Source organism: Rhipicephalus microplus, chromosome 1, assembly GCF_043290135.1.
Source record: "Rhipicephalus microplus isolate Deutch F79 chromosome 1, USDA_Rmic, whole genome shotgun sequence".
NCBI lineage: Eukaryota > Metazoa > Arthropoda > Arachnida > Ixodida > Ixodidae > Rhipicephalus > Rhipicephalus microplus.
Genome location: NC_134700.1, coordinates 271,469,637 through 271,481,785, shown reverse-complemented (window position 1 = coordinate 271,481,785; position 12,149 = coordinate 271,469,637). Strand labels below are relative to the sequence as shown.

The window sequence follows — 12,149 nt, the reverse complement described above, 5'->3', positions numbered from 1 at the left end:
GAAGCCTGACTCGCCGATATTTTCGTCAACCGAACTCCCTAGGACTCAGACACACTAAACTTTTCCTCAAACGAGCTCACTCAGACTCAGACTCCCCGAATTTTCCTCAAGCACACTCACTCGAACTCAGAATCCCCAAAATATAACTTAGCCGGACTCACTTGAACTCAGACTCGAGAAAATATTGCTCAGCTGGGCTCACGCAGACTCGTACTGAGTGAGACCAAAGTTTATGATATCATAAAAATGAGGATAAGCAAGAATGAGCATAAGTCTGTTACCTGCATATCCATCTAGGTTGAGGTCACCAATGTTGACGATAGTAGTGCCAAATCGAGCCCCTGGCACAGATGAACCCATTAGTTGACCAGGTTGCAGAGACAGGCTCTGAAGTTGCATAAAGAAGAAGTAATGAGAATTAGTCTTGGTGTAACATTGTGCATATAGCTTGGTTCTCACGAAAATATATATATGTGTGTTTCAAGCAACCTTTCTGTTTAGTTTTTACGTGTTACAAAACATATGTACCTCTGCCGAAAGGACTCGGACACAATTTCTACTAAGATGCATAAGCAACAATATGCTTACATGTCAGCTTGAATTATCATTTACTTCAGTCAGATTACCCTTGCTAGGGGCTTCGAAGATGCCACAATGAATTCACAGTTACATAAATGCATTATGTTGGAATAACTAAGGTATCAAGTATACTTTGTAGTAAGTTGCCCACTTTTGAAACTAGAAAAGTTATCGCATACATAAAGGATATTCTCACATACTTACTGCTCCATTGCTAATGTAGACATACGCTTTTCCCTCATCCCCAGTAGTTTCTTTTAGAGAGTAGAATGGAGCACCAACAATCAAGTCTGAGTAGTTGTCATTGTTCAAGTCAATCCCCAGCACTGCAGCCCCAAAGTATGACCCCATCTGAAAAAGAGAAAGAAATTCAGCTCTTGCTTTTGTGCACAACTTGAATCTTAAAGAGACACTAAAGAGCAAAACGTTTTTTCTCGTATTAGTAAATTACTCTCAGACAATAATGAAATCACCACACTTGCCCCAAGATGACGCTTCGTAAGTGAGAAAACATGCAAAAAAAAATGCAAGTGGCCACGCCACTTTGAAATTCCCACCCCAATCACTGTGACATCATAGACTATTAACAGCCTGTCCTGTTTTTTATAAACTCGGAGACTTAACGTACTAAATTTCAGGCAATTTCGTTGTGTTAAGTTCAATGTAATACAAAAGGTACACCTAGAAATCATTGATGTCGTGCACTGAGTTTCAGCGAAAAATTCAAGAATTAGACTTTGACTTTGAATTTCTCCTTTTAGTAACAAAGTTACAATCGTGATGTTAGTGTAATTAGGATCATGAAAGTACAAATATTACCGTATTAACTCGCATAATAGGTGGACTTTTTTGCAGAAAATCCAGCTCCAAGTTCGGAGTGCACCTATTTCGAGAGGTAAAATTTCCGAAAATTTTATTTAGAACTACAGCATAGACCGCTGATTCTGTACGTTGCCGAAGTCATGAATATCCACTCTACAGCATTCTTCATAGGCTACTCTAGAGCAGAACGCGTTGAGTGAGCATGCAGTGTCGTGTGTTTGAGAATCGAGGCATGCGACGGGCTGTGTACATTTAAATTTCCAAAAATCAGCATCGAAAGACCTGCGCCAATGAAACGAACTCAAAAAAAAAATCAACGAAAAGAAAGCGCCACTGTGGAAGTTCACCAATCACGTTTCAAGCCACCTAGATTATGCGCATTATCGGGACTGAAATTTTGTGCACTGAACGGTACTGATTGTTCGATTTCACAGCTCACACCCCATATCCAAAACATAGCAATGGAATCCCAAACCACCACTCGAGTGTTACAAGCACCACCCAAGCCTCCTTTCCTTCAAGTAGAGCCACCGAGATGAATTACGTTGATTCTGGAGAAAACCGTGACTTTGATCGCCCACGACAGCCACCAAAAGGCATCAACAACAGTGATCAGGCCTAGCCTACAATCCGGCATGTTGTCGCGGGAAGTACGGTAATGTGAAGATTGGCCGTCGAAATGGTCGCACTTAAGCACTGATGGCATTCAAGAGCAGCGCGTGTGATACGACGTTAACGTTTGCGGCCAGGAAACCAACGACGACAGAAGGCCTACTTCTTTGCTCTGATTTGTTTTTTCCAAGCCGAGCCTGTGCACGTCCACGTAGTGACAGCAAAAACGAAAGCTCGCGTCAGAAAGCCAAAAAGCTTTCAAATTTGCGGACAAAGTAGCAAACGCAATAACGGCGACGCTTTTGCCAACCGGAAACTCAAAGTGCACTTGACGAGATCGCACACCCCTTCCCTACTCGGCGAGCCCGCGGAGCTGGTGCAGCACTGCTGCGGTCTTTATTTTTATTCGCTCCAATTAATGTAAAAGGGCATTGAATTGCAACCGTGCAAACACGGTACAGAACTTCTGATCACAGCCAAGTTCTGGGTGTGCCTATTACGAGCGGAAGTAAAAAAAAATCCGATTTCTCGTGACCGAAGTGGGGGTGCACCTATTATGCGAGTAAATATGGTGAATGTACATAAATTTATTGTTTCACTTTAGTTTAGTGTCTTTATTAAGTACACGTCGGTGGACAACTTGACTGGTAAAACAAACACATTCTCAAAATCAGTGTTCCCTAATGCTTGCATCAAGATGGCAATTTGCACTCGTCTGCTAAGTTAACGGCAATGAACATGTTCCCTCCTTTATCCTTTTCTTCATTTTTTTTACCAGAAGTCCACACTCAAGAATCAAGCAAGAACAAGGAACACACTTTCATGTTAATAGCTTGCACCTAAGAAGCCCTGAATGCTCCCCTGTTCTCTCAAGCATTGCAAACAGACTATGCACAGTTAAAACAGCAGCAAAACAAAGTAGAATGCACCGCATTGTTCTTAATAGAATGCTCACTGCAAAAAAATGAAGTGACTTGCAGGCGTACTGCCTTTATCCCATGATTTATTGCTTCATAACTAGATCAGAACAATGCTTATGCAATAACATTCCTTGTCTTCTCAGATCTTGTGAGTTGCCCCAACAACACATGAAGCTGCATGATCTCCAGAGACTACCATTTTTGTTGTACCACAGTCATCAATGTTTCCCATCAGAGAGAGAGAGAGAATTAAGCTTTATTGCACAACTAGATGTATACTGTCTTCAGCAAAGAAGTGCAATGTTTTATTCATGAGCTATGATGCATCACAAAAAGTGACTTTGCTTAGCTGTATACTACTATAACACTTTTAGCACTGAGGTTGTGTCTGGGCTTAACCAAACACTAAACACTCCATGCAGGCCCAGACCAAGAAACTATTTTTGATAGGGGTTATGTGGGGAGAACATAGGTGATTTAATCCAGTATACAAACTTTCACAAAAATCATTTCTCTGGTACTTAGTCTTGTAGAAAAATTGTATGCGAGAATATGACAACAAAAACTGACCTGTTCACCTTCTTTTTTCATCTGCACACGAAGGCTATTTGATGTTGGGGTTTCCTGGGCAAAGAAATACACCTGAAAAAAAAAACAATGTGGCCAGAATTAAGTGCATAGTTTATGCATACTAAATAGGTTGTGAATGTGTAGTAAGTAATTCATGAAAGACAGACTCCTGTAATGTTGTAGTAGCTCTAAAAGGCAGTATTTAGAATAATAGGAACTTTCTTACAAGCTATGAATTATGTATTATGCATGCATGCTCCAATGCACACCACTGTCTGCTTTCCATGGTGTGATCTTAGATTATATGCAGTGTAAGATGAAAACCCAAGGATTAGGCATACACATCACACAGATTTGCAACCAAAGAGGTTGCTTTCAAACACTATGGAGAAAGGTACATAAACTGCAGTTAGAAACAGGAAATGCAGGCCTTTTCAAAAAGCAAGCTTCTGGTCGTTGCTTTTACAAGCGTTGTTTTTAGGAGAAAAGTTTTGTGTCTAATCCATGTTGTGTGGCATCTATGGATACTGCAAATAAATAAAACTTCATTCATTCAGTCATTCATTCATTTTTTCAAATGCTTACCCCCAATCATCATTAGAGAGCTGTGACGTTGGGTAGCTAGACCTTGTGTTTCTCGAGTATGCACACTACTTCGAAAGATTAGGGGCCGAAGTGCAAACCACGAAGTAATCAAAAGGGTCGCTCGCATTTGACGCAAGCACATCAGTGAGAGCCAAAGCCATAGTACTGCGTAACCAATTCTAAAACTGTAATCTTGCCTTCCAACAAAGCCCCCTTAAGTGGACCCTTTAGCAGCTGTGCTAATGAAGCTATCAATCAATGTGCACAGGTATACACCCTTAGCCTGACCTGAAGCTAACAGTTCCTAAGCTAATTAGTGATACAAGCCTTGACAAACTTGTGCTTTGCAGCTCATAGGTCGACAGAACTTGTGGAGCTCACTCAGACTCACTCATGACATATTTTTTAGGCTTTGAACTCACTCGGATTCAGGCTCACAAAAATTACCTTGACTTGGACTCACGCAGGCTTATACTCACGAAAATTTTCTTCAACCGTACTCACTCGGACTCAAATTCACCAAAACATTACTCACCCGGACTCACTTTGACTCACGGCTCGATCTGAGCCCGAGTGAGTCCAAGTGAGTCGACTCATGAGTCCGTTGGCATAGAACTAGCTTCTTCGGCCATGGTGTCAATGCTCTTTAACACCAATGTGACACATAATCAGTGCTCTCCTTCACACCGTTTGACATAGTGTCTTCGAAGACGAGTTCTGAGTGCTTCCAAACTAGTAAGGTTATTTATCATAGAAAAGATGACAGAATAACATATATTTATCAATAATTTCCCTCAAAGAGTCGGTGGAGTGGTCAAGGCAACACCCTACAATGCCTCTGATCAATAAATATTGTGTATGAATGACACTGCTGTGGAATGCATGTGAGTCGACGTGAGTATAAATGTGAATCCAAGTAAGGCTGATAGTGACGTTGAAGATGACTAAATAGGAGCTTAGGTCAGCAAAAGAGAGTGGAACTCACTTAGACTAACTCAAGAAATACATGTTGCGCTTTGGACTCACTCGGACTTAGACTCGCCAAAACTTTTCTGAGCCGAACTCCCTTAGACTCACACTAACAAAAATTTTCTTCAACCGGACTCACTCGGACTCAGACTCACGAAAATATTGCTCACCCAGACTCACGGCTCGATCTGAGTCTGAGTGAGTCCGAGTGAGTCGATTCATGAGCGAGTTCACCGACCTATGCTGCAGCTTGTATATGTGACATCTGGCATTCCACATAAAATAAGCTAGGTCTAAAGGGCAAATATGCAGTTCCGAGATGGCACACATAAAAAAAGCAGAAACAGATGAGTGTGCTTAGCGCCTCACAAAAATTAATCAAATTACACCATACATTTAATGTCTCAAAGTGCCACCACAAAATGAAAGAAGAAAAAAAAGGGGGAAGGGCAGCAGACTAACTTCAGCCAAACGGAGTTGTTCAATGTGCAGCTATGGCTTGTGGCATGCAAGTCATTTTTACATTCCACAACCATTGGCGCATAAATAGCAGTGCCACAAATTAAACCTCAAACCTTACTTTTCGGAGCCAGAATTTAATTGGTGTCACTGTAAGAGCACACTTGGCTAGTCACATTTTATCATAATTTCAGTCATACACCGTACTCTATCTTTTTCTTAAGGACCGCTGACACCAAATTTAAAAATCTCAAGGTGTTTATGTCAATTGTCCTGTATATAAGGCTCTTTTGAGTGATTATAAATGGTGTATGTTGTTAGCTTTAAGATTTTTTCTTTTGTGTTTAAGGTAAGTGTGAGTGCTCATCTGAGTTGGCAGCACATAGAAGATTGGTGGGCCGCACACTGTACCATGACTGGCACCAGTGAAGACTACTGTTCCTTGCTCTTCTCGCTCTGTTGTCAGGCTGCTCTCAAAATAGTGCTAGTTGCTTAAACCAGGAATCCTTTTTATTTTTTTCTGAGCGTAGACATGCTTAACAGACTCAACATACTCACATCATTTCAATCTTTACCAAGTGCAAGGCTAAGATGTAAATACTACGCTTTCAACATCACTAAAGCTCGAATGAACATGATCTTAGGCAATCCCCTGCTGTGGGGCTTTCATTTGTTATGGTTTTAGGCGAGCATTTCGAAGTGGTACAAAATGCGTTGCAAAAAACGATGCCAGAATTACTTTTACAATATGGTGGAGCATTCACGAATAAATTTCGAGGTTACCGGTCACAAAGCAACAAATTACAATAAAAAAATCGAAAACAAGAATTTTTTGTCAGGGGTCCATTAATAGACACATTTACTGTTGTTTTAAGCGCACTCACCGCTCCCTTACGATCCTCAGTTTCTCTCGGAGCTCCAGCGACCATTGAAGGGCCCATGCTTTCGAAGAAGCGGCCTGACGTTACACTGTAACCTGAAAAAGCAGCAAATGTGTAATTCAGTAATTGAGAGGAGCAAACATACTAGGAGAATTGAAACACACAAAATTCCACTGGCTGTGTCAAACCAAAGACCATTTTGCAAACAAATGTCAGTACTCACCAATATATTGTTGAATTCTCGGAATTTTTCCAGCATCCAAAAGGCCCCGGACTTTGAGATTCAAGCTCTCATCAGTGTCGTTAGGTATAACATATTTGAGGAGTGAGCCTGCAGATTGCAAAAGAAAAACATGAATGTAAAACTTCATTTCATGTCATTGACAAAATACATTGCACACATCGCCTGGTATGGCCACACATACTGTGCCCCTGTTCTAAGTACCGCTTTCTTCATGCATTTCTAAGCTAACCACATAACAGATGTGGTGTCTCTCTTCTCTTTCTTTATGTTGTCAGCACACCAACTTCATACAATGCAATCAAACTGCTCAGAAGACCATTCTTTCACACAATGAGATACTAACTAGGTCAGTCATCTGCACTTTTACAAATACTGGTCCCCTAAACAAAATGTTTACTGAAAGTTAAGAGTTTAACATTCAAAAATAAATGTTTATTGGTACTTCTAATGTGCATTTTCCCCTATTCTTCCCAATGCATGGGCAAGAACAAAAAAAAAAGAAAATACAACTTATCAATGATGACTTTATCACTGCTACATACAATAAATAAGATAAGCTAACTGAGTTAAACTTATTGCTATCATTAGTAAGCACAAATGATATAGTATATTATTAGTGCTTGACTTCCCAGTACATTCTAAAGAATCAGCAGCATCTTTACCACAACCAAGCCAAACTGTACTAAAAACTCATTTCAGTTGGTTTCTTTCTGAAGGTTTGCTTAAAGCACATACAGCAGACCGAAAAAACAATATGATGAAAACATTTTTTTGTGGGTGTGTGGGTAAGACCAAAATCAAGCTCAAGGATGCATCATATATGTATGACATTAAAGTGATACTGATTCAAATATGCAGCAGGGAACATTAGTGTGAGAAGCCAGTAACAGTAAGAACAATACCTGTCCAGTCAATGAGTCCTGGGGTCCCTACCAGGAGTTCATTACTCTGCAGTAAGAAAGCACAAACAATCAGTCAGGTCACAAACAAAGTCTCACAGATTGTTTATTACGATACTTAAACCCATGCTTATAGAGAGTATAGCAATTTCATTCCCTGAATAAGAGACTAAGTCAGTCTGCAGGGACCCCTTTGGGCGTGTGCCCTTTACTACTCATAGATCCAGGACATCATTTCAGTACAACATAATAATTATAGGTAACATGAGAGTGTTTCCCGAGAGAACTAAATACTGTTGCAGCTTACAGTAACTTCAATAGGCCTAGACATTGTAAACAATATAAAAGCTTATGCACAGTACTGGCCTTGCATCATTTCTGGGCAGCATTTTATTGCAAACAGTTAAGCACTGAAACTTTTCCTGTCATTTGGGATCTTAATGTCTGCATCAGAAATCGTCATGGTATATAATAAACGACACTTACAGTGGAAATGTCTGCTGAAAATCCAAACTCTGCTACGGCATAGTAGTAGCCAGTGGGTTGATCAGCATTTGGTGGCGTAACTTGTTGTACTAGTTCACATTCAGAAAAAGATAACATGAAATGAAGTAAGTAAGCATTGGTTTTGTACTGTGCTTTATGCATAGTCAACTACATGGTAATAAAGAACCGCTTACAAATAGTATTAAAGGGGCCCTGGAACAGTTCTTTTGAAGCTTTGTCAGCGTTTAGGCTAGAGCATCATCAAGGCGTTCGCACTGCAAATTTAGTAGCAAGCCATGTACAAAGGCCGCTACAGACAATTATATCATACCCTACTTTTCACAACTGCCTGGCCTCCTCAACTCATGAGGCCTGGTGGCATCGCTGGCGATCGCAGAGCTCTCATGAGCACGCTCGACATTTTGAGCTTTTACCAGTCTAGACCTAAGAGATCACACGCCAACAAGTTGCGCACAGTCTCAGAGGCCATCACATAGTGCGCCCAGCAGCAGGCGCAGCGTCTGGCAACAAAAATAAAGATCACGGAGTGGTTCATATCTGCTCTTACAGGTGCGGCCACCCTACCAGACAATCTTACTTTCATGCATTCGACAGCCCGTGACAGCCAATCAGATCAGTAACCACAGTGGCGTGGCTACCGACGTTCTCTGGCATTGTCAAGCAGCCAGACTATGTCTCTCTGTGAATGGGCAGTTGAAAACAAGTTTGGCCGAGTCGCAACGATCCGCAGCAATCTGCAGCGATTCGCAGCTTTAAAGCATTGTAATAAATTATACAGTTTACGCAAAGAGCTCAACTCAGTCTCTAAATAACCCTTGAAACTTCGTCTACCAGCCCAATGTGTCTGCATAGAATTGCCAAAACCGTTTCAGGGTCCCTTAAAGTGAAACCTAAAGCTTGAACACACAAATTTCGAATTGATGGTTTTAAAGTAACATAAGAGCAGTACAACTTGAAAATATAATTCTATTAAATAAAGCTTGATTAATTATTCCCCATCTGCCTCTTAAAAAGCCCAATGCCCATACACTGCACTGGTCTGCTTAGCCAATTAACCACAATTTAGTTGTGTTGCTTTAAAATTGACTAAAACATGACTTGTCACTACCTGTTGTGTTGATTTTTGCTATGTTAACACACAGAGTAATTTATGACTTTTAAATGAATTGAACAAATCTTTTTCAGTCACAACTGTTTATTTTATTTAAACAAATCAGTATATATAACTAGCATTTTATCACTTTTGTGTAAGCTTGAAAAGCCACTATATGTTTGGTCATTGAGGGTGAATATAATTTGATCAGTTCTATAGATTTAGTGAAGATAAAATCCGCGGATGTTGACCGCAGCAGTAAGTGATTTCATCTGTAACTCTTTTTCTTTTTTTTTTAACTGTAAAAGTGAAATACTCGAATAAAAACTGTCTGATGCTAAAAATGAAATTTTTTGACATTCACCACAGTCCCTCGTCAGGTGATCTGCCAGAAAATGTGACATGGTGACATGTTCATTCCCCCTGCTTCCGTCTGATCTTTTTTGTTCAATGACACCCTATTTTTTTCCTATTATATCCTACAGGTGCTATAAGTATGCCTCAAATAAAAATACCTACCCAACACTTGTAATTGATGAGATCAATCTTTTAAAACAAGAAACACTTCAATCAGGGGCGCTGTAATATTATTACACTTTGTTGAATAAAACTATGCGCCCTTCCTTCTCTATAATTAGGGTTGTTCATTTTTGGGTTTTATATTTTTTTAAATTCGGGGGGTAAAAATCGGGCGGTATTTTTCAAACTGATATTCGGGGAAAAAATCGGTTTTTTTTGAGAAACCATTCCTTACTTCGGGTTTTTTCGGGTTAAATATACGGTTGTACTTATCAGAACTTACACTGAGCTTATCAAAACGTATCACGGGCTTTTTAAGTATAACACATTAAATTTGGTGTTTCAAGCTGGTAATTGGGACAGACACCAGGGTATTATAGCAAATAGAGTATACTACCCGAAATTTTGTGTTTGTTTGAAAATGAATCAGTGGTGTTTGAAAATGAATGAATCAGTAAACATTGACTCTTAGAAATTATACATTCTATTCTCGAAAATCTGGTCATAGATTTTTTACACGTCCTTGTTGACATACATTATCATGTATGTCAACCATGGAGACTGACATTGAATGGACACTGACATGTTGCATCCGGTCGTTGAACATATCTCAGCTGGGAGAAAGTTCTCTCCACATCACAGCTACCATTAGCTAGGCACAACAATGTCAGTGCAGCTTTTGCAAGCCTTGTGTAGCGAGAAGTAGAGTCATGCCAATACTCGATTAGTTCGACAGCTGGGTTTGTGGGGCTCGCTTCCAGCAAATACTGGTTGAACTCGTCATTAAGGGAATCTACATTGTCGGTTACGGACATGAACAGAAGTCGGTAGTCCTCAAATGACTGCCCCAGCAGACGCTTCTGAAACGGATCAAGGACGGCTCCCAACTTCCACAAAGTTAGCTGGTTTTCCTCTTTTTCTGAGACGTTCCGTCCAAGAGTGCAGCGCCATTTTGTGGCGAGTTTCGTGCAGAACTCTTCAGAACATGTTTTTACTAAATTAGCGCTGCGCTTGGGTAACATAGACAAAACAGCTTTGGCCTGATCGCTTTTACCGATCATCGCCGAAAGCTCCCCGACAATCTGCTGCAGCTTCACGTTTACCAGGTGATCAAAGCTGGGCATCAAAAGCTTCCCACTTTCAAGCGTTTTCTGGGCTTCCAAAAGTGGGCCGAGTGCATCTCTCATCAAGATTGCCTTCGCATAAACAACTTCTTTTTCAAAAAGTATCCCTTGAATAGCTTCCGCTTTGCTGCTATCATGCGAGCTTTCAGCAAGTTCTGTTAACGAGCTCCACATTTCTATGACTACCACAAGTGCCTTGTAGAAGCTTTGCCATTGATTCGGGACAACAGAAGGTGGCTTCTTAATGTCAGGTCCAAAGAGGTCATTAGAAGAACAAATTTCAGTGTACTTTGGTAAAGCTTGTAAGCGTGCTTAAATAACGCTCCAAACTTGATCACTATGGATCGAACATCAGACATGCATGGTAAAGAAATGGCATGGTCAACACTCACATGAATAAGGTGTGCTATATCTTTCACATGCAAGATTTGGATCCCTTCAGCCTGACAGATTTCTCGAACCATCTTTTGCATGTACTCCGCTGAGTCTGTGGCTACTGCCACAACGTCTTTCCACGTCTTGCCAACCGTCAGGAGTGCCTTGCTAACTGCGCTGGCCACCGTGTAACTGTTCGATGCATTTACCCTGTCGACGTCGACCAGAACAACGTGCTTCTTCACGTTTTTCTGGCTATAGTAGCACAGGAGAGTGTTGATGGTAGGCACACCAGTGATGTCTGGGGATTCATCGACAATGACGCTCACTTTCACATCTCGCATATCATCGCGGATTTTCTCCATGTCCTTGTCAAAAGCTTCTTTCAGGTATTTCAGCCGAAGTCTTTGTCCTGTTGGCATGGTCTTCGCGGCCTTGCAGTATTTGCGTGCGAAGTCTCCAAGCGGTCCGTCCGCCTGGTGCATGCTTATTCCGCTGTACGCTAGGGCACGAACAAAGTCATGGATAACGCCGTCCGCTTCAGTTTCTTTCGCACGCTATCTTCAGGACATATCAAAAAGCATCTACTGAGACGTTCCCGCAGTCTCAGCTTCCTTGGAAGCCGTCTTGAACTTCTTATGACGAGATGACATTAGATGCTCACGAATTCGGTCGTAGGGCTTCTTCGCTGGATCGGTGACCATCTCGGTGTTGCAATATTTGCACACTAAAGTGTGGGTGCCTTCACTGTCTTTCGTTGCGATCTGGAGATCTTCATGTTCTTTACACCAATCTTCCAGTGTCTTTCGTTTTCTTCCCATCTCCACGCTGAAGTTTCCGGTGCCACCTTATGTCCGCGACGGTGGCTTTGCGCTCACAAGACGCGCCTGGTAATGCTAAGTGAGGATGGCGATATGCGTCTCGTCTCGTGAGAGAGTGAGGGGCGTTCGCGCGGGGTTGGACGCTGGGGGAGGGTATGGCTGGCTTCTTC

The 12,149-nt window shown here is 41.3% G+C and overlaps 1 protein-coding gene across 1 annotated transcript in view; it reads right to left on the bottom strand.

Moving 5' to 3' along the window:
- Positions 1-12,149, bottom strand: part of LOC119188173 (integrin alpha-9) — a 76,780-nt gene that overhangs the window by 19,068 nt on the left and 45,563 nt on the right. The window contains exons 5-11 of the mRNA XM_037436094.2: positions 8,027-8,115; positions 7,544-7,589; positions 6,621-6,728; positions 6,401-6,492; positions 3,504-3,575; positions 784-930; positions 282-387 (exon numbers count right to left, since the gene is read on the bottom strand). Coding sequence (XP_037291991.2) covers positions 282-387; positions 784-930; positions 3,504-3,575; positions 6,401-6,492; positions 6,621-6,728; positions 7,544-7,589; positions 8,027-8,115 — 660 coding nt within the window. The remainder of the gene's footprint in view (positions 1-281; positions 388-783; positions 931-3,503; positions 3,576-6,400; positions 6,493-6,620; positions 6,729-7,543; positions 7,590-8,026; positions 8,116-12,149) is intronic.